We start from the raw sequence: 27,246 nt of genomic DNA, 5'->3' as shown, positions 1-27,246 counted from the left end.
AGGTATACCTACTGGGTATACCTACCTCATGCATTTACCACATCCATTCGAAAATATGCACTCGGAATTGTCTCTAGTCAATAGTATTAATTACGTGACCGTAATAAATACTAATGATTCCAGAAACTTCCGAATGGATGTGGTGTATGCATTCATTGATTATATAACCCATCAGTATTTCGTTTCTTGTCAGCGCAAGCCTTTGAGCAATAACTGATGCCAGTCATGGTTTTGTGCACCACTTCCAGCCAAAAAATAACCTGTCCGTATAGAAAATACACTGTAAACCAAATTGACAAGTCTTGTGTAATATAACCGATCATCTCTTGGTATGTTTACCAACTGATACTTTTTAAACAAGCCGTTGTCTGGTGCATTACTTGTCAGGTAACAACTACGAGTCAATAGTTACTATGCACACCAACTTCTCAGTATCCAGACCAACTCTACATTTGTTTCAACGTTTGTTTCTTAACCAGTTTTGGAAACTTGTTGCCGCATGGTTATTCAACCGGCGCCTAACTTGTACTGGTCAGCTGGTCAGCATACACATGGTCAGCTGCGCCTATGACGTCAGACTTGGCGGACCAATCAGCGGTCGCCGCCCGCCGTTGGCCCCGGCGCGGCGGTTTCGAACCAGCAGTTGACGCGCGGGCCGCGGCCGCCGTGCAGCCTGGAGCAGCGACGAGGGCTGTTCCAGCATTTGTGCAGTAAAAAGTGAAATCTGCGACTGTGGTGTTCGTGCTGTGAGTGAGGCCCCCTCTGGCCTGCGGGACGCACTAATCATGCCTATACTCGCGTTCGAGACGCCTCCCTTCCCCTGCGCGCGCAATGTAAGTGGGCCAGACCTGTGCATGCACAGGTGAGCAGATGTTTTGCGGTCGGTGTTTTTTTTATATATAAATACATTTATTTGCCTTTAATTCAACTCTTTGTATTTTTAACTTAACTGATGGACATATACGGGCTGTAAAAGCTAATCTGGTTGGCGATCATTATTTATTCGAATTATCTGGGTGATGGTGCAACTGCCATGATTGTTATGGTCAATGTTCAGGAAATATTCGTCATACGGGCATGTTATACTTCTGGCTTGATGCGGTGCACAAAACCATGTTCTTCCACATACGCAGCAGTTCTTGCTTCAAAGACTTATATGCTGACGGTGCATGATAGGTATACCTACTGGGTAATTTACCACATCCATTCGAAAATATGCACTCGGAATTGTCTCCAGTCAATAGTATTAATTACGTGACCGTAATAAATACTAATGATTCCAGAAACTTCCGAATGGATGTGGTGTATGCATTCATTGATTATATAACCCATCAGTATTTCGTTTCTTGTCAGCGCAAGCCTTTGAGCAATAACTGATGCCAGTCATGGTTTTGTGCACCACTTCCAGCCAAAAAATAACCTGTCCGTATAGAAAATATTTCCTGAATCAGTATCGTGGCAATTGAAAACGAACGCGAATCGTAAGTTCTTAAGGTTATCAACGCAAACAAAGCGATTGTTGACAAGTTCGAACAGAGCGTTAGTACACTTACTTGTTGACAATTTGTAAGCTAGCAATGCCCAGTCAAAGGCTAGTTCATCAACAAACCAAGGGTTGGTGAACCGACAAGGAAACGAATATGCCTATCCAGAAGTTGGTAGGTCCACAAGGCCCAGACTAGTACTCAACAAGGTGACGCCATATGCGAATTGGAACCAAACTTGTAGACAAACTGTTAGTTTGTTGGCCAACAAGTCTGGGGTTGGTGAATCGACAAGGTATCGACAAGGTGACGCCTATGCGAATTGGAACCAAACTTGTAGACAAACTGTTAGTTTGTTGGCCAACAAGCCTGGGGTTGGTGAATCGACAAGGTATCGACAAGGTGACGCCTATGCGAATTGGAACCAAACTTGTAACAAGGAGCCAACTTGTAGATTTGGTTTACAGTGTACACTGTAAACCAAATTGACAAGTCTTGTGTAATATAACCAATCATCTCTTGGTATGTTTACCAACTGATACTTTTTAAACAAGCCGTTGTCTGGTGCATTGCTTGTCAGGTGACAATTACGAGTCAATAGTTACTATGCACACCAACTTCTCAGTATCCAGACCAACTCTACATTTGTTTCAACGTTTGTTTCTTAACCAGTTTTGGAAACTTGTTGCCGCATGGTTATTTAACCGGCGCCTAACTTGTACTGGTCAGCAGGTCAGCATACACATGGTCAGCTGCGCCCATGACGTCAGACTTGGCGGACCAATCAGCGGTCGCCGCCAGCTGTTAGCGGGCCCCGGCGCGGCGGTTTCGAACCAGCAGTTGTCGCGCGGCCGCCGTGCAGCCTGGAGCAGCGACGAGGGCTGTTCCAGCATTTGTGCAGTAAAAAGTGAAATCTGTGAACTGTGGTGTTCGTGCTGTGAGTGAGGCCCCCTCTGGCCTGCGGGACGCACTAATCGTGCCTATACCCGCGGTCGAGACGCCTCCCTTCCCCTGCGCGCGCAATGTAAGTGGACCAGACCTGTGCATGCACACATGAGCAGATGTTTTGCGGTCGGTGTTTTTTACATATAAATACATTTATTTGCCTTTCATTCAACTCTTTGTATTTTTAACTTAACTGATGGACATATATGGGCTGTAAAAGCTAATCTGGTTGACGATCATGATTTATTCGAATTATCTGCGTGATCGTGCAACTGCCATGATTGTTATGCTTAATGTTAAGGAAATATTCGTCATACGGGCATGTTATACTTCTGGCTTGATGCGGTGCACAAAACCATGTTCTTCCACATACGCAGCAGTTCTTGCTTCAAAGACTTATATGCTGACGGTGCACGATAGGTATACCTACTGGGTATACCTACCTCATGCATTTACCACATCCATTCGGAAATATGCACTCGGAATTGTCTCCAGTCAATAGTATTAATTACGTGGCCGTAATAAATACTAATGATTCCAGAAACTTCCGAATGGATGTGGTGTATGCATTCATTGATTATATAACCCATCAGTATTTCGTTTCTTGTCAGCGCAAGCCTTTGAGCATGAGCGATAACTGATGCCAGTCATGGTTTTGTGCACCACTTTCAGCCAAAAAATAACCTGTCCGTATAGAAAATATTTCCTGAATCAGTATCGTGGCAATTGAAAACGAACGCGAATCGTAAGTTCTTAAGGTTATCGAGTATCAACGCAAACAAAGCGATTGTAAGGAAGAGCAAGTTCGAACAGAGCGTTAGTACACTTACTTGTTGACAATTTGTAAGCTAGCAATGCCCAGTCAAAGGCTAGGCTAGTTCATCAACAAACCAGGGATTGGTGAACCGACAAGGAAACGACTATGCCTATCCAGAAGTTGGTAGGTCCACAAGGCCCAGACTAGTACTCAACAAGGTGACGCCTATGCGAATTGGAACCAAACTTGTAGACAAACTGTTAGTTTGTTGGCCAACAAGCCTGGGGTTGGTGAATCGACAAGGTATCGACAAGGTGACGCCTATGCGAATTGGAACCAAACTTGTAGACAAACTGTTAGTTTGGTGGCCAACAAGCCTGGGGTTGGTGAATCGACAAGGTATCGACAAGGTGACGCCTATGCGAATTGGAACCAAACTTGTAACAAGGAGCCAACTTGTAGATTTGGTTTACAGTGTAGGCGTCACCTTGTCGATACCTTGTCGATTCACCAACCCCAGACTTGTTGGCCAGCAAACTAACAGTTTGTCTACAAGTTTGGTTCCAATTCGCATAGGCGTCACCTTGTTGAGTACTAGTCTGGGCCTTGTGGACCTACCAACTTCTGGATAGGCATATTCGTTTCCTTGTCGGTTCACCAACCCTTGGTTTGTTGATGAACTAGCCTTTGACTGGGCATTGCTAGCTTACAAATTGTCAACAAGTAAGTGTACTAACGCTCTGTTCGAACTTGTCAACAATCGCTTTGTTTGCGTTGATAACCTTAAGAACTTACGATTCGCGTTCGTTTTCAATTGCCACGATACTGATTCAGGAAATGTGCATAATCAACATAGTATAGGGGGTTCAATTGGACACCCCGCTCAGCCGTTTGGCCCCTGATCAAGCTAGAGCTTCGCGGAAAAGTCAAGCGTGCTGCCTATGACGAAATTAGGCCGAATATATCCAATTTCAAAGTCCAAGGTCATAAGCTGACTTTCCAAGTCAGTTTAATGACCCAACTAAAGTTGGGAAATCGAGACCTCTTGAAACTTCGCAAAGTTAGGGTGTTACGGGGTATATTGGGGTGCTGCTCACGAATTTCATGTTAGTTTTGATCACAGACGATGTCTTTATGCATTTAGGCCAGGTCGGGTCAGGTCAGGTTAGATCAATTAGTAGGCGTCCTGCCGGCCATCCATAGAAGTGTCACCTACTACTGATAGCTTCGTAACATGGAACGCAGGCACTAGAACTACTTCGTAAATATTCAAATGGCTGCTAAAATCGAAATCAGCACCAAAAACTACCCTAGAAACAAGCAAAACTCGAAAAAGTGAACCAAGGTCATCAAAAGGTCAATGACCTTGACTTGACCTTCACGTGACCTTGACTCCCACCATTATGCATGGCACCAACATCATTTCACATATTTGAACGTTTAAAACCACAAAAAGACTGGAAACCGCGGATATTGTGAGCTGGCATACGCCGAATCGCGATTCCGGCCAAACATGGTCTCGAGAAATATGCCACAGGTCAAAGGTCAGTTGGGTCAGAGTCATGAAATTTTTAGGTTAGATGTAAAATTGATGATCTCGAGGGTACCGAAAGTTTCGGCGCGATCGGCCGCTTTTTGCGCGAGTAATTTGCGGAAAACCATGGGGTTTTATCCGACCCTTCCCCCTCCCCCTCCCCACAAGTGCGATGGTTAATAAGGTTACGGTATGTATAATTTACGCTTGTCATCCTATTCCTAATGAATGTGTCTCAGAAAATATGCATCATATAAATCACGAAGTAAAATTATTCGCCTATGTCCGGAACATGCCTATATCGTGCTGTTTGCCCTAGCGCTCCTCGAGTGGGGTGTTAAGATACTCTAATGTGAATATTCCGTGTTCAGGCAAGTTTCGGCAGCCAAACTAGGCGTTGTCTTGTGCAGAAGAAAGTGGCGAAGTCGATAGGATATATTTCGGAGTGGAAAAGTGTGGAGAACATTGTTGATTTCCTACATTTATTTAGAATACCATTCCTTCAATATGGTGTCTGTAAGGGTTTTTTGTAAAGGGCATTTTTGTGACCTTAGTAAGGTTGTGGCATACTTTCTGTTTGCCATTCGATTCCTAATAAAGGTGCCTTTTAGACGATATGCAACTTTAAGACCTCGCAAGATTAAAACCAACAGGACAGGACAATGAAATTGAGCTATACTTTCGGGCCTTGCTGAGCCCATTGAGTAATCACGCATGAGTGTGAACTTTGGGCGCATTTTTCCTAGTTTTGCTGTGGACATACAGATAAAACAATGCCATATATGAAAAATTTAGACATTTCTTAGCCCTACTGACACAAAAAAATAAACAAAAATCCAAAAAATATTTTTTGAATTAATAGGCGCTAGATCGGAAAAATCCCCACTGTGCATCTGTCAGTGTCAAGGTCCTGGGCGTCACCATCGACCCGAACCTGGCGTGGGACAAGCATGTCACTACAATCGTTCAGCGGTGTAACATGATTCTAGTAGGCCTTGCTAGAATGCGCAACAGAATCCCGAAAGACACAAAACGTTTGCTGATCGAAGCACTAATCTTCCCTAGTGCACTAATCTTCCCGCATGTGCGATACTGCATTAGTGTATGGGGAAGCTGCAGTGCAACCCAAAAGAAGCGCGTCCAAAAAGTTATGAACTTTGGAGCCCGTGTCATTTCAGGAATAAGCCGCCGTGAACACATAACCCCCGTGCTACACGAGCTCGGATGGGGACTGGTAGATGATGTGCTCCGAGACAGCGATATTGCCATTGTGCGCCGCCTTCTAACTGCGTCAAATGCGCCTGAGATCTTGCGCAGTAAACTTGTCCTGCGGTCGGATGAATCTGTTCGCCGAACTAGGGCAACTGACACCGGACAGCTTCAGTTGCCCCGTGTTAGCACACAGTTTGCGCGCCATAGCTTTTTATTCCGTGCAGCGAAGCACTACAATCTTTCCCTTACTGGTATGTAATTTTAATCTCATGTCCAGTGTTTGATGCGAATGGTTTTAATCCGTTTTTGTCGATTTTATTGTGTCTTATTGTGTCTTACTATACAGGGTGATCCAAAAAATTTGGAACCCCTAACTTAAAATGTCTATAAGTCCAAAAGTATTCATTTTATTGACAAATCGCAAACACCATTAGAAAGAACACTAGGGTTACCCGCGTGCTCCGCAACGCTAAGGGGGGATTTTTTGACCCGTGGGTTGGTCTGTGTCGATTTGGTTGGTAAATATCCATTTCGTTCGATTGCTTTTTGACGGCCAAGCATTTTGTAAGAAAACAAAAAGATACATCGCATCGAGGTGCCCGTGTCGTATTATCATGCGTTCTACTTTAGAATGATTCGAAAACTGGCGTGAAGTCTTTTGAGGGCCATCGATGAATTTCGCTAAAAATGACAATGTAATGGTTTGGAACATTTACATTTTTAAGGATACTGTTGCTAATTATGCAAAAATGAAGAGTGAATATTGGACAGAATTGAATGCTCTATCCAATGGTACCATATTCAATTGCCAAAGGTATCAGGTTATGCAGCAAACCCCGTGTGATTAATAAAGTGGCACAAAATTGACAAACACCATTTTCTCCTGTGATTTGCACCACCTTGATTTGGATCAATCAGCTTTTCATAATTTTTATATGAGAGGCGGTACCTTTCTCTTGCAAATAGGCGTTGATTCAACTCGCTCCATTTAACGGTCACCTAAAAATAAAATTAATTCCAAAATCCCTCAAAAACCGCAATTTTTCCAATAAAAGTGCCCTCTCCGGTGCACGTGGCGCGTGCTATCCTCTGCATTGCACACCATTCAATAGCCCGTTCAATTCTGTACACGATGCTGTTTTCCCCGTGCCGGTCGGATCCCTGGTCACCAAGATATTGCACGGGAACTGGACCCGTGTCGGCCAAAATTAGCCATTTTCGCCCGATTTCGCACGCCGATTTATACATGTAAAGTCTATGACGCGAATTTGCACTTTTTGAGCACGCACCACGCGCTCCCTATCGACCCGATCGAGCCCAGACCCCTCAAAGGCACGTCGCGCATCCTTGATCTATGAGTTGTGCAAATTTCACCGGGCTAGGTGCAACGGTCTGGCCTGCAGTCCACGCAAAGCACCACCAAGTCGGGACCTCGGTAACGGACAGACGCACCCTCCTCAAATAGTAATATAGATTACATCCTCTATAAAATCATGTCAAGTTGGTGCATGTGTGCTGTAAAGTATTGACACACTGTTAGGTTTCGGAATGAGCGTCAGAAAACTGAGTGAAACGAAATCGCCAATTGTTAACAATGCACTGAAATCCGTTAGCTTTCCATCTGTTGTTTTTTACGAATAATACCACATCCAAATTCAATTTTCTTACATAAAAGTTTACGCAGAAGCACACAATAAAACAGATACACGCATCCTAGCTTCCGCTGTTCATCTCAGCATGTGCTCAAACCGAGCTCCGTGGGCCGTCACACAGGCCTGCAGTCGCTTGCAGACGGCTCCAACTGCGCGGGCCAGCAGTCTCTGGGACAACTGGTCCCAGCAGGCCGTCAGCCTTTCCTTCAGCTCCTCGATGGTGCTGATCCTCTTGACCTCTGTACACCATTCGCTCCAGTTCGCTCCACACGAATAAGTTAAAAGGGTTGAGGACAGGACTCTTCGGTGGCCAGGCATCTGGCTCGATGAAGGCCGGGCAGGCCCGTTCTTGAAACTCGACCACTGAGTGGGCCGTGTGGCACGGAGCACCGAATGACATTTTTTTTTGCTCCTGTTGAAATTTAAATTCATTACAATAGCACGTGAATGATATATTTTTATTCATGAGCCTCCGACATGCGACATGGTCAGAACAGCAAACCGCAAATCACTGATTTGCGGATAATTGAAAACCGTTTCACTGAGTTTCGTGACACAAATTGTATAGGCATATAACTAGGGTAATATTTATAGTAATAGTTAAGGTCATTTAACTTGGTTTTATAGATAATTGAACGCTCTTTCTAATGATGTTGGCAATTTGTCAATAAAGTGAAAACTTTCGGACTTACAGACATTTTAAGTTAGGGGTTCCAATTCTTTTGGATCACCCTGTATAAGGGTTCTGTGAATCTGTCAAATGACGTGGATACCAAAAAACCCATTGTATGGAGGATCCGAAATACTCGTATAGTCTGTCTGTCTGTCTGTCTGTCTGTCTATCTGAATTTCAGGTCGAGGTCATGTCAAGGTCAGGTCAAGTGAGGTCAAATTTTGAGGTTGGTTGTTAAGGCCTAAAAGGTGTCTATCTGATGTCGTTTTTGACGGCGAATCGATTGGTGCTATTTTTGTTTCCGTACGAGGTCTAGAACTTCAAAAAATCAAAAAATTTGTGTCTTGACGTCATAAAATTTTGAATAACTCCCACATTTTTGAACTGATTCTTCTGAAAATTGGTATATAGGTGCACATATTCCACTTCTCTGACGTTTTTTCGATACACTCAAAATTTTGGATTTTATAAATATTTTCCCAAAAAAGTCAGTTTTTTAGAAAAAATGGGGTCAAAATCCAAAATTGTCAAAAAACCGAGATAGCCATTTGATAAACAAAGGAGAATCACGTGTAACCTTTTTTTGCTACGCCTTGATTCCCTTAAAACTGAAGATTGTGTGACCTTTTAGATATGCTTTGAACCAAGGAGTTTCGATGCCGCACAGTGCGAGTTTGTCGAGAAGGAGTTTATGATCTATGACATCGAAACATTTGCTGAGATCGATAAGGCATAGAAAAGATATATCTCCCCTGTCCGTGGCAGCTAGGATGCGGTCGGTGACGGACAAAAGTGCTGTTTCAGTTGAATGCTGGGGTCGGAAGCCATGCTGACTAGATGCCAAAAGGTGATTTTGAGAGAGATAGTGTTGTAGCTGCTGCTGGATGACTCGTTCAGCACTGCCGCCCCTTCCCCTAGGTCCTTCGTTCGCAATAGCTCCTAGCACACCAGCGATATGGAGCTGAAACGTGGCATAGCTGACCTTTGATCCAAGCCGCATGTTGTGACACCAAATCCATTTTCAGGTTCCGTCAGGTCACAGACCTATGATGCCATAGATAAACCTCAGCAGTCAGCACGGTCCTCAGGTGTCACAGGCGTTTCTAGGTGCCATAGGAGCCAATCGCGAGGGGGGTCGCATCCAGGGGCGGATCCAGAAAATCTCCAAGGGAGGGGCCATTAGAAACCAGGAGGCCCCCCCATAATCCCACCTGTTGGAGGCCCCATCTTCACACTTGTTGGGCCCCCCCCCCAAAAAAAACTGCGTCTATTGAGCTTATCTAGCTGTTCAGGCAACATCTCAACATCTGTGCAGGCTTGGAGGCCCTCTGTGCAGGTTAGGAGGCCCTGTAAAAGTGGTCATCTCTGTGAGTATAAGAGACCTCCAAGTTATGAAAAGCTTTACCAATCTTCTAACAAAGAAGTCTTCTCAGCTAGTCTTCTAAGAAATAACTAAGTGGATAGGTTAAAAAAAAACTCATCGGATTTCGGCCACTTTATTTTCAGGAGGCCCCCTTTTCAGCTTTTTAACTTTTTAACTTTTTATTTTATTTTTGAAAAAAAAAAATCGGCCAAGGGGGGTTATGGGGGGCCATGGCCCCCATGGCCCCCCCTTGTATCCGCGCCTGGTCGCATCAACCCCCCTGCCAGGCCGTGTTATGAAAAATGCCTTGCCAGGGCGAGGGTTAATAAACTACAATAAACTGTTAATAAACTGTAGTTGATGATGATGATGTCTGATGATGATGATGATGATGATGATGATAATGATGATGATGATGATGATGATGATGATGATGATGATGATGATGATGATGATGATGATGATGATGATGATGGTAAAAATCCATCATTCAGTAAAAGTTTAAAACTTCTAAAATTGTACGAAACCAAGCAATCTTCTCTAAAACACACGCGTAACCCCCAACCCGACACGCACAATAAGCATTAAGCACACAGTTTACGTACCTTCGAAATAAAACGTTTCATTCCATCTGGGGTGAAGTGTTCTCCGTTTTATTTTAGTAAGCAGCTTGTGTTTTTTGTCAGGCAGAAGCGTCACTTTCACGTATGGGTCTGACGTGCCGGACAAGTCCTTTGCAGGCAGCTCCTTGGCCTGAAAAACACAGACAATAGAGTAAGCTTAACCCTCGCCCGTATAGGGGGGGTCGAACGGATCCCCCCTCTGTTTTTCGCGAATAACTCGCGTAAAAAGCGGCCGATCGCGATGAAAATTTCAGTAGCCTCGCGTTAATCAATTTTACACCTACCCTCAAAATTTCATGACCCTGACCCTAATGACCTTTGACCTGTGACCTACTTTTTGAGACCATGTTTGGCCGGAATCGCGATTCGGCGTATGTCGGCTCGCATTAGCCGCGCTTTAGCAGTCTTTTCGTGGTTTCAAGCGTTCAAACATGGGATATGATGTTGTTTCCATGCATTAGGGTGGGTGTCGAGGTCACCGGAAGGTCAGGTCAGGTCATTGACCTTTGATGACCTCGGTTCACTTTTTCGAGTTTTACGTGTTTCTAGGCTAGTTTTTTTTAGCTGAATTCGAATTTAGCAATCATTTGAACATTTACGAAGCAGTTTTGGTGCCTTCGTAATATGTTACGAAGCTGTCAGAGGCTACTACGAATACCCGGCAAAATCCTTACTGGTTGACCTGACCTGACCTGACCCGACCTGGCCTTAATGCATGAAGACATCATCAATGATCATAACTAACATGATATTCGTGATCAGCACCCCGAAAAAACCCATAGCAGCCACGCTTTACGACGTTCTAACAGGTCCCGATTTTTCCGACTTTTGGGTCATTGACCTGACCTGGAAGTTCAACCAATGACCTATGACCTTAAAATTGGGTATCATCGGCTTCCTCTCGTCGCGGGCAACACGCTCGTTTTTCCCCCGAAGCTCTAGCTCGATCAGGGGCGAAACGGAACGGACCCCCCCCCCCTTATACGTTCGTGGCTGGAAAAACACCAATCCGCTGGGGGGAGGAGACGGGCAGTTGCAGATTCTCCCCCCCCCCCACACCTGTCTAATTTTTGAACCGGTGCACGGTGGTCCTAAAAGACGCAGGGAAAACGGCACTCGAAAGCTCTCAATGACGCTTTGTCAAAGAGTTTCTTTCGTCATAGTAGACACCACGTTCTGGTGAGGGTTACGCCTGCCAAATACTGCCCCCTGGCGCCTGACAAGTGTCAAGGTCAGGTGGCCGGGTTGTCATCTGTCTAACGGACAGCTGTGGATAGCCTGAGCCCTGAGGCACGGTGTTAGATACAGACACAGATGTGTATTCACGAATAATCCACAGTACACTGGGGCTTTTCATACTCGCACGTCAGATGGCTCAATGGACAATGGAAGTAGTTTTAATTCGCACAAACATTAGCACATGTACATTGTACACACCAGTAAATAAGTTATTAGCAATTTTTTTTTACAGTTCCTAAAGCGCATGGTGGGATTTAGCTCAATGAACCAGGGGCAAATAATTTCCCGACACCCTGTACCTCAATTTGTTTCACGGTTTATATGCTATCCCGCACCCCGCTGAGGGGGGGGGGGGCAGAATCTGCCCCCTCCCGTTTTTCGCCAATAACTTCTAAACGCGTTACGCCAGCGACGTCAAACTTTTAGTACCTTATCATACATCAATTTGACACACTCGGAAATTTTTTGAGAAATTGACGTTTTAGTGACGTCATGTTCGCCATTTTCGCCTCAAAAACGGCAAAATTTCAAACGCCGCTAACATCATTATTTGTAGAGGAATCAAGACGTAACAAAAAAGATTATACGCGATTCTACTTTGTCTATCAAATGGCTATCTGGTTTTTTTGCAAATTTTGGATTCTGGCCCAAAATTTTTCCAAAAAACTGACTTTTTTGGGAAAATAACTATAAAATCCAAAATTTTGAGTGTATCAAAAAACCAGAATACATGTCAGAGAACTGGTCATGTGCACCTACATACCAATTTTTAGAAGAATCGGTTCAGAAATGTGGGAGTTATTCAAAATTTATGACGTCACGACACACACAAATTTTGAAAAATGATTTTTTTGGAAGTTCTAGACCTCGTACGGAAACAAAAAATAGCACCATTCGATTCGCCGTGAAAAACTGCATCAGATAGACACCTTTTCAGGCCTTAACAACCAACTTCAAAATTTGACCTCACTTGACCTAACCTTGACCTGACCTCGACCTGAAATTCATCCAGAGGTGGTCCAGATCACTTATTGGGTGTGCCTATTGAATTCTATGAGTAGAATGACCCATAAAACATGTGTCGCACATGCCCTTTTCTATATTTTGTTTTTGGTGACCTGACCTGACCTGACCTGACCTTAACCTTGACCTTTGAATGACATTGTATGCAACGAATATTGTCTTGGTAGTCTAAAAACACGTTTTGGGCAATCAGCCTCAGTCCATTCTTCGGCAACTACGGTGCAAGGCCGATACTGTAGAAACTTGCATTTTGTACCCTTGACCTGACCTTGACCTGACCCCTGACCTACTTAAGCAAACAAAATTGGTCTCTTAAGATCCGCCTTGTTGAGAGCTTTCGATTGCCGTTTTCCCTGTCTTTCTACGACCATCGGTTCGAAAGTTAGACGGGGGGGGGCAGAATCTCCCCCCCCCCCCCAGCAGGGCGCGTATGGCTGAATAGCCCAGCGGGGCCCGGGTTATCATAGTCCCCATTGAGTCGCATACACGGCCTATTGCACTCTAGCTTGTCACGTTTCAGGTTGTCAAGAGTCTCTCCCTTGAAACTACGCCATGCCGTTTATAACTTCTGAAACATCCTCTTCTCTGAGCTAACCGATGTAAGCTTGCTGAGCTCTTTGCTTACGATCTTTCAGATAGTTTGGATCGGGAACAGGTCCAGACTGTTGCCAGACCATGTCCCCTTCTCCCAGAGGCCTGGGAGCCTCGCTCGGCACCAGTACTGGGTCTTCCTGGAGTGATAAGCTCAAGTCCTTTCTTGCTGGAAAATGGCCCTGGACATCTCCGACAAAAGTTTGACTTTGGTTATTAAACCAGTCTCCTTTTTCTTAATCTGTTGAGTGCTTTTTTCATAAATGTATTTATTTCACTTACATACAGGTTGCTTAAACAATTATTGCACCCATGACTCTCATCCCCCTCCCCCCACTCAACACTTTCAGTTGCTATTGAATATCCACTCTTACTCGGCTGTCACTCTAATAATCCACGCTTATGTTTCAATTCGGGACGTCCAGTCACGCTAGAGGAACATAAGAGACTGCAAAGCAAAAATAAAAATACGAAAACTGCCCAGTGTGACCCAGGTTTCATCAATAACATTTCTAATTCACATTCTTTTCACACATAATCGCGAACCAATTCTGTATAGGTACCTATATAACACCCGCCAGCTGACATTTTATACTAAATAAATTGTCCACACCAACCACAGACCACGCAAAAAGTAAGTAAAGAAAGTAAAAAGTAAACAAAAATTTAACCACATGTTCGAGCACAAGTGTGACAATATTTTAGATACTCAGCAGGAACTGAAGGGGCGACAGCGGAGCGGCAGACGGAGGCGGTCAGTCTTTGAACATGTCATTGTCTGCTCCAGGAACGGAGAGGGGGCGCCACTACATCCAGCAGTAGGTGGCGCCACCGCACCGGCCGGCCACGGGCCGCCATCAGATGCCGCCCCCACACAGCAGCGCTCGAGAGTGGGAAGGATCATAGAAGGATATATTTTAGGGCATTGGATGTAAATAAGCAGTAAATAAGCAGCATTGGAGATAAATATATCATTCAGGCTACTGATTGATATATGAGTGATGGATAAAGTTTTCCGGTTCACCGTTGTGCGGCGCCGCGATGTGCCGGGTAGCAAGACGAGGTAGCCTGGTTCTTATTGGTTGTTTGAGCTGAGCCGAGTGTAGGTACCTATTTTGGAGCTTACTCCATTTATTTGCGAAAACTTCCATATCATTACCGTTCATTGCAATATATTTTTCAGTTTCATAATCTCGTTTGATGCAGAGTTTAAAGTTATGTATTGATGGTTTTGTTTCTTTATATCTTGCGTCGATATATACAGAGTTTCGCAACTGTTACCATATGAGTAAGCAATGCGTTTTCACTGTCACCAAAACATTTAGTTTTATCATTAAGTTGGCCAATTATATTTGTGTGTAAGAAGCGAGAAAGATCTTCCCAAAATATGCGAACGTGTGGGCATGTGATGAATAAATGTTTTAATGTTTCAGGGTTACGATCACAGAAGGTGCATCGATCATGATCTCTGCGATTTATTTTGAATAAGAAGGAGTTTGTTGTTATTATTCTCATAGCAAACTTATACTGAAAGGATGTATACCGTAACAAGCTAGTACTGGTTTTAACCCGCGCCCTGATGGGGGGGGGCCATTTTGGCCCCCCCTGTGGTTTTTCTTAAATAGCGAGAAAACGGCGGCGCGCAGCGCCGCCAAATTTTGGGTACCTTACCGGGCATCAATTTGACACCTTCACACAAAATTTCAAGTCACAGGTCACCTCAGGTCAGGAGTTATTGAGGTCAAACTGAGGTCATGTTCGAGCAAAAATGAGCAAAAAACATGACATCTTGAAACACTCACCTATTCTACAGTTAACAAGCAATTTTAAAGTTCTTTATGTGGTTGTGTAGAGAAAAGACGGCGCTACAAAACTGCTATCTCGGATTTTCGAAATTTTGGGATTTTGACCCCCAAAAATCAAAAAAATTGATTTTTTTTAGAAAAACCCAAAAAATTTCCAAAAATTTTTCGAACTTCGAAAAAACCGGAATATATGTGATAGTCCCTGCGCTCTTCGATATACATACCAAATTTTAGATCGATACCTCTTTTTTTGGCCAAGTTATAGCGAAAAAACTGTTAAAAATTGATGACGTCAAATTTTTGAACTCAATTTTTAGCAATTCTAGACCTCGTAGCGCAAAACGGAGACCACCATTGAACTCCCCGTGACAAGCTGCATCGAATCGATACCCATTTTATGCAAAAATATCAACTTTGAAATTTGACCTAATTTGACCTGACCTTGACCTGACCTTGACCAAAACGTGACCTAAGCTGGCCCTAAAGTCTGTCTGACCCACATAATCGCATTTGTCATGTAAAATGGACCATAAAACATGTATCACACGACACTTTCATATTGTGACCCCCCAGTGACCTGACCTCTGTGACCTGACCTGGTATCAGTGACCTCAAATAGCAAAATATGTGTTTGAAGAACATTTCTCCATCGATGATTTTCAATGAAATGCATTTTACTCGATTTTACAACGCATTTCTTGAAATGCCTGTAAACGGTGAAAATTCGACCTTTGACCTGACCTGTGACGTCATCGGTTTGACCGAGGTCAATGAAATTGGGTCACGAGGTAGTTCCCCGCTGGGGCTATCCAACACCGTTTACCGCTTGTCGCTATGTTGCGTGGTTCTCGAGATCTGAGGGGGGGGCCAAAATGGCCCCCCCCCCCCATCAGACCGCGTTGCTCGGCAGACCCCATCTGGGCGCGGGTTAACTGTCAGGACTCAGGGCAGATCCTTGTTCAAAATACCCCACATCTTGTTTCCATTTACTTTCTATCCTTATCATATCCGTATCACTCCTAATATTACTGTTTAGGGCTGTTGAGTGCTTGAGCAAGGAGCATAATACAAGCGTAATACACAGGTTTTAATGACCGGATCTCCTTGAAATTACCAAAATCGAAAAAGCTGAATATTTATTCGTTGGTATTCGTTGCTATTCGATAGGATATAAAAAAGTGATGAATTTTCGGTCACGGACCTTCTTCTGATCTAACTAAGTTTTGAAGTACAATACAAACAAGATTCCTAGTAAATTCCAAGTAAATCGCTAATCTTGTTCAAACTCCGCTCCCTATAGTCTGATCATCAGAGGAAATTTTGATGGCTCGTAAGAATTGAGATCTAACTAGATTGACCTTGGTCCGTTTTGAATGTGCGGATTTAAAATGCAAGAAAATGCCTGCGTTGTTTGGCTTGATAAATAACTCTGTCGAGTACTTACATCTGCCCCCTACCCTTGTCAGAGACACTAAGGTATAAAGCATAGGGACAGATCCAGCGCCCTCGTCCGTCATTTCACAAGTGAACTGTATCCTGGAATCTATGCCAAATAGAACTCATCCCCAAGCCTGAACACGTTATTGGATAACGTGTTCAGGTCAATCTAGTTAGATCTCAATTCTTACGAGCCATCAAAATTTCCTCTGATGATCAGACTAGGGAGCGGAGTTTGAACAAGATTAGCGATTTACTTGACAAAAACGGGTATCCTAGTAAGATGGTCAAAAGAATCAGAAGGGAGGCGCTGAGGGTGACAAATGCGTGCAACCTTAGGAATGGACGCAGTCGTAAGGACCGGAGGAGGTCAGATGATAGACAGGAAGTCCGCGCTTTCCTTACGCTTCCTTATGTTGATGAGACGGTGCTGTGTAAGGTAAAGAAAGCGGTTAAAAAGTCTAAGTTGAATGTTCATTTAGGATGGCACGGCTCTAGCACTCTTAAAAAATCCCTTGTCTCTTCAGATCTCACCAAGCCTCCTTGCCCCGCTGGCTCCAGGGCATGTCCGACGTGTTTGGCCATATCGGGTGGGAAGTACACAGACAAAAACGTTGTGTATGAAGTGACATGCGAAATCTGCGGTAAAACATATACATATAGGAGAAAGCAAAAGACCGGTCAGGCTAAGGTTCAATGAACACATTAGGAGCATGTTGGCTGACGCTGAAAATACCCCTCTCGGGGATCACTTCCGGACTGAGCATGAGGGAGTGAAGAAAAACAAGTCTCTACTTCGCATTTCGATCCTTCAGAGAACGCGGGAACACCCAGACCGGAAAAGAACCGAATCGCTGTTTATTCGGGATAGGAAACCTGCGCTGAACGAGAATTTGATGTCCTGGCCACTGCTATAGACTCACTGACCTGAACTGCCACGAAAGTCTTTTGTTGATGTAGTGTGCTTGAGCCTTAACCCGCGCCCGGCTGGGGGTCCTGGATTTCCACGCCCTGCTGGGGGGGGGGGGGGGTGTTTGAACACCCCCCCTTCTAACTCGGCTCCTGGGCCACGTAGCGATACGCGGAAGGCGGCGTTCGAAAGAGCGTCAAAAATAATGAGGAAATCACTTCAGTCAATTTTTTGGTCAGGTCAAAGGTCAGGTCACCAGAGGTCATTGAAGGCAAAATTTCGCCGATTTCCAGGTCGAATGTCGACAATTTCCAAGAAGCCAACGCATAACTCGGGAACCAATAGAGCTACAGCGCCGCGGAAAAGCGCATTCGATAGCCCTATTTACGCCCTTTCTGAGTCATTTTCTCAGATTTGACGTAACGTCAACGGTTTTGCCTGCAGGGGGCACAAACTGCAAAAATAGCCTATTTTTTTCGGAAACAGTTTTTCTGCAATAACTTTTGACCCAAGCCTTGTACGAGCTTACTTTACCGGCATCGTGTTCCTCTCGTCAAGACGCATCGAATGAACTATGTATAACTTGACCTTGAAAGGTCAACTTGAAAATTTGACCTCAGGTCAAGGTCATGACCTGACCGGAAAGGGTCATGTTGCATATCAGTCGATCCGTATCGTCGAGCTGAACACATCTGAGGCGTTTTCATCGCTCTAGCATGCCTCTATCAAAAGTTATTTGCGAAAAACTGTTCGATACCATTCGTGACCTAAGATGACCTCAGGGCATAAACAGGGGTCACGGACACCATGTTCATGTTCAGTGTGTCTAAACCACATGTAATTCAGTGTTTGGGAGTGTTTATAATGTCTTTCGTCCAAAAGAGGAGCATTTCAATTTTCTCCCATTGACTTATAATGGGGGTGTCGCAAAATTGACCTGACCTTAGGTCATCGATATCAAAATTCTGAGGTATACATTTTGTACATGCTATTGCTCTAAGCAATCGCTGAAAGTTTCAAAGCGATCGGTCACTTGGTGTAGCTATGACAGACATTGAAACTTTTTATGAGGTGAGGTCATTTCAAGTGACCTGGTGACCTGACCTTGAATGACCTTGGTCTGAAATTTTCACAACATGTGTAGAATTGAGGTATGGTAAGGTGTACCAAAAACGGCGGCGCTCCGCGCTGCCGTTTTTTGAGATATTCGCGAAAAACCACAAGGGGGGGGGTGTTCAAACATCCCCCCAGCAGGGCGCGGGGTGTCTGTGCATTGTGTATGTAATACTAGTGTTATTAATGAGTGAAATATGTGACAACAAAATGTATCGACTATCTAGGCCACATGAATGGTAGGAATGGTAGGTAAGTACATAAGTTGTTTATGCATTAGGAAGATGTCGCTGTGTATTGTGCATGTGCTGGTTAGGGCAAAGAAACTTTTATTTGCAGATGTGTTCGCTAGGAATCTTGTTTGCATTGTACTTCAAAAACGTAGTTAGATCAGAAGAAGGTCCGTGACCGAAAATACATCACTTTTATATCTTATCGAATAGCAACGTATACCAACGAATAAATATTTAGCTTTTTCGATTTTGGTAATTTCAAGGAGATCCGGTCATTAAAACTTGTGTAATGTGTATTAGTCTCCTTTTTCCTCAGCATCTTTGTGGCAGCAGTCTTCTTCAGCGCCTCGCTGGCATACTGTAGTAATCAGCAGTCACGGTCTGACCCCGCGATAAGTACCTCGTGAAGCTCAGAGAGCCTCTGTAGCTCATCATGCTCCAAATGAGATTGTTCAGCAGACGTTTCACCTTCTCAACAGCGGACTCTTCAGAGGTGCTGTTGGCATAGGCGGCGGAACGGGGAGGGCACCGGGGCACCGTGCTCCCCTTTGATTTTGGCATTTTAACATTAGCACTATGGGCGTTGCATGGAAAGAATGGGACCAAAAGTCGGCAGTGCCCCCCCCCCCCCTTAATTGAAGGTGTTCCGCCGCTACTGGCTGTTGGCCCACATTTCCATCGTTCTGGCAGTTCGGGACTTAGAGAGCACAAAGGGCGCCTCGTCACTGAAAAGGACGCATTTCCAGTCCTGATTGGTCCAGTTTTTGTGGGTCTTGGCGAACTCCAGCGGCCTGCACTTCTGGACCACGGTAGACCAGGTCTACATTCTGAGGCTGAGCAACTTCAGCTTCAAGGTAGTCTTCAAATACTGGTGGAGGGCTGATTTCGATGCTGGGCCGTGCATCTCATTCAGTTTTCTTGTCAGCGCTTATATTGAATGGTGCTTTTTAAAGGTCAACTTTGCAATCACGATATTCGCCACTCACCTCAAGGCAGTCTTCCGCCCTCGAAACTGTGCTGTTCTTGAGTGTCTCTCCTAGTGATGTCAATTACGGAAAATCGGAATACCGATACCAAACCAAATACCAACCGAAACCACGGCAAAATACCGAAACCAAACCAACTTGGCAAAATGAGGGAAATACCAACTTTTTACCGATTTCTTAGCCTCTTATACATTAGTGAGGGTTTATGATACCAACAAAATACCAAACACATTACGATTGAAATACCAAATACCAAGTTGGTATCGGTTTGGTATCGGTATACCAAAAAGTTGGTATCCGATTGACATCTCTAGTCTCTCCTGATCGTCTGCGGTCCATCCAGCGTTAAATCGTTGCAGAGTTGCCGCCCAATTCTCTGACACCCGGAACCTGGGTCACACCGTCCTTGATCATCCCCACCGCGCGGTAGCGGGTCGGCAGGTTGTACCTTTTCCCTTTTGGTGAAATGCAGTTTCTCCACGTTGCATGTCTGGACGAGAGTGACCTCTCGCGCCCACTAACGGCCGAGGTCGGGTTAGCTGCTTGATTCACGTGATCGTGTGACCAGCAAGGTGTCAGTGGTGCCAGAGCCGGTCAAATTGCATTTGTTCAGCATTCGGGAGGGATAGCATAACATGCGACACCAAGCGCGCATCAATTTCGGGACACCCTATATATGCATACGGCGGGGTCAGCCATCAGAGTCATACTGATACGGCGGGGTCAGTTGGACGGCGGTCTCAGTTGGACGGCGGCACTATGGCTCAGATCTCTTTCAAAATGCCCACTTAATCGAAAAGTCGATTTTTACGATACGCTTCCTAAGTTGGTTGTTTAACACGCGCAGTGGAAGGGTTGCGAGTAGAGATGCCCTTTTTGAACCCGCAAACCCGCTTTCTGCGGGTTTTCAAAACCCGCAGGGTTTTTGGCGGGTTCGAGAAGCAAAACTAGTCGTGTGGCGGGTATTTGGCGGTCAGACTTTAGAACCTATAATTTATTTTTTTATTTTTTTTAGATGCAAAACACAATGCCAAGAGCATTTGCTCAGGTTAACAATACAATATTCATCAAAACAACTTTTAAAACAGAACCAAATATAAAAATATATCAAGGAAGCACATTTCAAATGCAAAACTGAGAACAACCAGCAATAGCATCCACAGTCTAGCAATGACCAAACCAGGGTACAAACAACAAACTACAAAGCATAAATAAATGCTGATGAAAGCATTCCATAAAACATAAAAGAACCTGAAAGCAAACTTATAGGAAGCTGAACTTGAAGTCTATGTACAGTGTGCACTAGATATACATTATGGAAGAATGTATCGTGTCAGACATTGTGATATTTATTCACTTTCGATGATAACACAAAAGCAAATATTCTAAATAGCCAGACGTGTTTCATAGAAAGAAAACGAAAAGGAGAAGAAAGAAGAAAAAAACGAAACATTTAAGAATGAATCTCGAAAGGAAGAATACGACTGAACGACATCTGATAACAGTTATGCCCGACAATTGTGCTGTGTATGTACGTTTGTATAAGAGAAAAAGAAGTGTAGCATATCAATTATCATCTTATCGAAAGGTCATGCTTTAAAAGTTGAACGTGTCAAAGATGTATATTTAGTTTCTTTTATAATCTCGAGTCCCATGTGCAGAATGGTTGAAAAATGTCCAGGTCATGTGTATTTTGAAAGTGTAAAAGATTATATTGATTAATTTATTAATGTATTAGTATCTCGGTATTGTCACTGACGAAGGCACCCTGAGGCCGAAACGTCTGGCTATTTAGAATATTTGCTTTTGTGTTATCATCGAAAGTGAATAAATATCATTATGGAAGAACCCAAAATAAAATGAGATGTTGATGTTGAAAATCAGAGCAAATGCCACATGTTACTTTATTTGCGTCTGGTCGGCATAAAAAAGAGCTAAACAAAATTTGATGCAAATTCATTGATTACCTATCCTACTCTATGTTCTGTCCCACCCTATATTACGAAAATAACACACCAATTACCTGCAATTACCCTTACAAAAAATCAAAATATTGACTGGCATGCGGCCCAAACATAACGCAATACAATACTGGCGCTCTATAGATGGCCTTGACTGGCGCACTTTCGACATTCTGACAAGAGGGCTGTTCACGACGTCGGTTTATCCCAAACCGTAAACATGTTTATTTTTTTGAAGGACCAATCAGCGTCGAACTGATCCTGACGTCATATCTCGTCAATGACGTCAGACCTCCGCCGTAAACCGTTTATGCGGTTGATGCCTCAGAGCATCAACATGGCGCGTAAACGCGTTTATGTGACAATGATGGCGATGTGCGGCAAACTCGTAAGGCGAGTTGTGAGTTAGGAAAATTGAATTCGGACAGTTCAGGGGCTGGTAGGTGGGTAAATGAGTTTCAAAATAACCCTGTACGGGTTGCAGAGGACTGGAATGGGAGTTTTTATTATTTCATTGTAATTAAGACCTATTTTGAGCATCGTTCTCTGCAAACCAGCGTCTAGCGTCGTGGGTATATTGTGATGAAAACTGTCCTTATTCTTGCAATATGTCATGATATGAGACATATTTCCATCAGATTATCTTTTCTTTGCACCTTTTACAGTATCTTCTCAACTGCTTATTAGTTGTCACTGTTTGAGCAAACACTCGTGTTTCGTAAACGTAAACGCCGTGTGACGTCACAGCCGGGAACGTGCCCCGAGGGCAGTTTATGTAAACCACATAAACCGACGTCGTGAACAGCCCGATTGGCATTTGACTGCGTCAATTTTGGTCTCTGAGGCGAAGGAAAGCTGTCATTGATGACTATTTACTGTCTCTTTAGGTATTTCCTAACCGGTGATTAACCTCTGAATTGTAAAACTTTAGCTGTTGTGTAAAATAATATTATCAGAATGGCACATTAATATGCATTATACAACGGTGTTTTCGCAACAAGTTCGCACTAACTACGGCTGCAATAATTTAGTCGCTGTAACATTCCTTGCAATCAGCTGTTGGTGACGCTTCTGACGCATATTTCCAAAAATGCGTGGTTCATTGGTTAGTTGGTTTTTGCTGGGCTTTTGCGGCTTTTGCATGATTTGTTTTATGTGTAGATCGACCGGATACGCATTATTCACCGTGTCGTCCGTGTCACTATTTATTTTTAACTGGAAATGGCATATCTTTTTATATCAACATTCATTTTGATAACAGCATCATTCCAGAAGCCTAACATTGAGAGGAACCAGAGTGAAATTTTGATCCTCAGCCAATGCTGAAGGGTAAGGTGAGAGAAAGATTTTACTGAATTCTTTTCAGAAAGGAATTTCAAATGTATTGATGCATTATTCGTTTTCCATTATCCAGTGTGCACTTCCTGAGGACTTAGCATAGCAATTTCAAGTCCTTACTATTTGTTTGGCTGTCCATTTCTGCACAACAATGAAGCAAGTAAGGTTTATATAGCTCTAGCATTGACCCAGCTGTATTTTTCTCTTGCAAAGGCAGGTTTTTAAAATTGCGGGTTTTTGGCTCAGATCTCTTTCAAAATGCCCACTTAATCGAAAAGTCGATTTTTACGATACGCTTCCTAAGTTGGTTGTTTAACACGCGCAGTGGAAGGGTTGCGAGTAGAGATGCCCTTTTTGAACCCGCAAACCCGCTTTCTGCGGGTTTTCAAAACCCGCAGGGTTTTTGGCGGGTTCGAGAAGCAAAACTAGTCGTGTGGCGGGTATTTGGCGGTCAGACTTTAGAACCTATAATTTATTTTTTTATTTTTTTTTAGATGCAAAACACAATGCCAAGAGCATTTGCTCAGGTTAACAATACAATATTCATCAAAACAACTTTTAAAACAGAACCAAATATAAAAATATATCAAGGAAGCACATTTCAAATGCAAAACTGAGAACAACCAGCAATAGCATCCACAGTCTAGCAATGACCAAACCAGGGTACAAACAACAAACTACAAAGCATAAATAAATGCTGATGAAAGCATTCCATAAAACATAAAAGAACCTGAAAGCAAACTTATAGGAAGCTGAACTTGAAGTCTATGTACAGTGTGCACTAGATATACATTATGGAAGAATGTATCGTGTCAGACATTGTGATATTTATTCACTTTCGATGATAACACAAAAGCAAATATTCTAAATAGCCAGACGTGTTTCATAGAAAGAAAACGAAAAGGAGAAGAAAGAAGAAAAAAACGAAACATTTAAGAATGAATCTCGAAAGGAAGAATACGACTGAACGACATCTGATAACAGTTATGCCCGACAATTGTGCTGTGTATGTACGTTTGTATAAGAGAAAAAGAAGTGTAGCATATCAATTATCATCTTATCGAAAGGTCATGCTTTAAAAGTTGAACGTGTCAAAGATGTATATTTAGTTTCTTTTATAATCTCGAGTCCCATGTGCAGAATGGTTGAAAAATGTCCAGGTCATGTGTATTTTGAAAGTGTAAAAGATTATATTGATTAATTTATTAATGTATTAGTATCTCGGTATTGTCACTGACGAAGGCACCCTGAGGCCGAAACGTCTGGCTATTTAGAATATTTGCTTTTGTGTTATCATCGAAAGTGAATAAATATCATTATGGAAGAACCCAAAATAAAATGAGATGTTGATGTTGAAAATCAGAGCAAATGCCACATGTTACTTTATTTGCGTCTGGTCGGCATAAAAAAGAGCTAAACAAAATTTGATGCAAATTCATTGATTACCTATCCTACTCTATGTTCTGTCCCACCCTATATTACGAAAATAACACACCAATTACCTGCAATTACCCTTACAAAAAATCAAAATATTGACTGGCATGCGGCCCAAACATAACGCAATACAATACTGGCGCTCTATAGATGGCCTTGACTGGCGCACTTTCGACATTCTGACAAGAGGGCTGTTCACGACGTCGGTTTATCCCAAACCGTAAACATGTTTATTTTTTTGAAGGACCAATCAGCGTCGAACTGATCCTGACGTCATATCTCGTCAATGACGTCAGACCTCCGCCGTAAACCGTTTATGCGGTTGATGCCTCAGAGCATCAACATGGCGCGTAAACGCGTTTATGTGACAATGATGGCGATGTGCGGCAAACTCGTAAGGCGAGTTGTGAGTTAGGAAAATTGAATTCGGACAGTTCAGGGGCTGGTAGGTGGGTAAATGAGTTTCAAAATAACCCTGTACGGGTTGCAGAGGACTGGAATGGGAGTTTTTATTATTTCATTGTAATTAAGACCTATTTTGAGCATCGTTCTCTGCAAACCAGCGTCTAGCGTCGTGGGTATATTGTGATGAAAACTGTCCTTATTCTTGCAATATGTCATGATATGAGACATATTTCCATCAGATTATCTTTTCTTTGCACCTTTTACAGTATCTTCTCAACTGCTTATTAGTTGTCACTGTTTGAGCAAACACTCGTGTTTCGTAAACGTAAACGCCGTGTGACGTCACAGCCGGGAACGTGCCCCGAGGGCAGTTTATGTAAACCACATAAACCGACGTCGTGAACAGCCCGATTGGCATTTGACTGCGTCAATTTTGGTCTCTGAGGCGAAGGAAAGCTGTCATTGATGACTATTTACTGTCTCTTTAGGTATTTCCTAACCGGTGATTAACCTCTGAATTGTAAAACTTTAGCTGTTGTGTAAAATAATATTATCAGAATGGCACATTAATATGCATTATACAACGGTGTTTTCGCAACAAGTTCGCACTAACTACGGCTGCAATAATTTAGTCGCTGTAACATTCCTTGCAATCAGCTGTTGGTGACGCTTCTGACGCATATTTCCAAAAATGCGTGGTTCATTGGTTAGTTGGTTTTTGCTGGGCTTTTGCGGCTTTTGCATGATTTGTTTTATGTGTAGATCGACCGGATACGCATTATTCACCGTGTCGTCCGTGTCACTATTTATTTTTAACTGGAAATGGCATATCTTTTTATATCAACATTCATTTTGATAACAGCATCATTCCAGAAGCCTAACATTGAGAGGAACCAGAGTGAAATTTTGATCCTCAGCCAATGCTGAAGGGTAAGGTGAGAGAAAGATTTTACTGAATTCTTTTCAGAAAGGAATTTCAAATGTATTGATGCATTATTCGTTTTCCATTATCCAGTGTGCACTTCCTGAGGACTTAGCATAGCAATTTCAAGTCCTTACTATTTGTTTGGCTGTCCATTTCTGCACAACAATGAAGCAAGTAAGGTTTATATAGCTCTAGCATTGACCCAGCTGTATTTTTCTCTTGCAAAGGCAGGTTTTTAAAATTGCGGGTTTTTTGCGGGTTCGGCCCAGCCAAAATCAGTTTGCGGGTAGTTGTGGTTGGGCAAGGGGTAGCTGCGGGGCGGGGCGGGTAATGAAATTGCAAATTTGGTGCATCTCTAGTTGCGAGTACTACGCCCAGTGGAAGGGGGGGGGCGGATGGCGCCCCCCCCCCTAAGATCTCAGCTCCCAGTGGAGCTAGGTAGACGAAATTTTGAGGGTAGGTGGGGGCCCTAGGGAACTATATTGTGTGTGAATTTTATGACCCTAGGCCAATATCTTCAAGGTCAAATGAGGTCAAATGTGGTCAAATCTGCCATATGAGCGACTTTTTTGCGTTTACACGCCGATAGCTCAAAAAGTTACCGCCCGATTTTCTTTTTTTCTTTCACTTTACGAAAGAACATACATTTGTGAGTACCTATGTATGGTGAATTTCTAGTTAATCAAACAATAAATATGGCAGTCAGAAGCCTGCTAAGGGTAAGATGTCGCCGGCTGAAGCGACGCGGGAAAAGCAGCAATCACAATTTTGTGTTTACACACTCATAACTCAAGTGTTTACCGGCTGATTTTCAAAATTCTTTGACCATAGGATTGCCTGTACATTTGTCAGTCTTCTCACCAAATTTGACGCGAATCGAATATAACTGGCGGTAAGGAGCGCGATGTAAAGACGGAACCGTCCCGCCCCGGTACAGTCTACAATTCAGGCGGCGCGTAACGGCTAGCGCCGGCCGCCGCGCCGCCGCGGCGGCAGGATGTTTGACTTTACACCGCTATTACTAGAAAAGTTGTGAAAAGATTTTCTTATTTCTTGCACGAAAAGATTTGCAATTTAATTCTGGACAGGTAGCTAAAATTTCACATTAATATTATGTTTGCGGCGCGAGTTATTGGCGAAAAACAGGAGGGGTGGGCGAAATCCGTCCCCCCTCCACTGCGCGTGTTAAGCATAAAATTAATCAGTGCATTCGATGGCGGCCATTTTATGGCAATTAGAATACATTTTTATTGTCAAAAATGGCTCAGAAGTACACTTAATTCTCAGCCCCAGCTCTGTGCCGAATATTGATGTGAAACGTGACTAAGATTCATCGTCTCACAAATACTTTTTTATTTGATTTAGCTAGAATCAGTAAACACCGGTGGAAAGCCCAATCAATTTACTTTCATTTCATCTATGCTTCATAGTCTTGGTTCCGGAAATATATGTTTTAAATTGCAATAGATATATTGCTCGCTGTAGTCACGGAATAAATTTACTTGCTTAAATTATTCTAGAGCTACAAAAATAGGTATCAAAACGTAGGTCCCAAAAATTGCCAGCAGCTTTCCCATGGCCTTAAGCAAGTTTCCTAAAAATT

The 27,246-nt window shown here is 43.3% G+C and overlaps 1 protein-coding gene across 1 annotated transcript in view; it reads right to left on the bottom strand.

Moving 5' to 3' along the window:
- The window catches only part of LOC122393926 (synaptotagmin-7-like), a 220,442-nt gene that overhangs the window by 101,951 nt on the left and 91,245 nt on the right, over positions 1–27,246 (bottom strand). The window contains 1 exon segment of the mRNA XM_043390406.1: positions 10,226–10,373. Within this exon segment, the coding sequence (XP_043246341.1) occupies positions 10,226–10,373 (148 nt within the window).

This window comes from Amphibalanus amphitrite, unplaced genomic scaffold (assembly GCF_019059575.1).
Source record: "Amphibalanus amphitrite isolate SeventyFive unplaced genomic scaffold, NRLGWU_Aamphi_draft 000563F_arrow, whole genome shotgun sequence".
In the NCBI taxonomy this organism is placed as follows: domain Eukaryota; kingdom Metazoa; phylum Arthropoda; class Thecostraca; order Balanomorpha; family Balanidae; genus Amphibalanus; species Amphibalanus amphitrite.
Note: the sequence above shows the minus strand (reverse complement) of the source record. Positions and strands in the feature narration are given on the sequence as shown.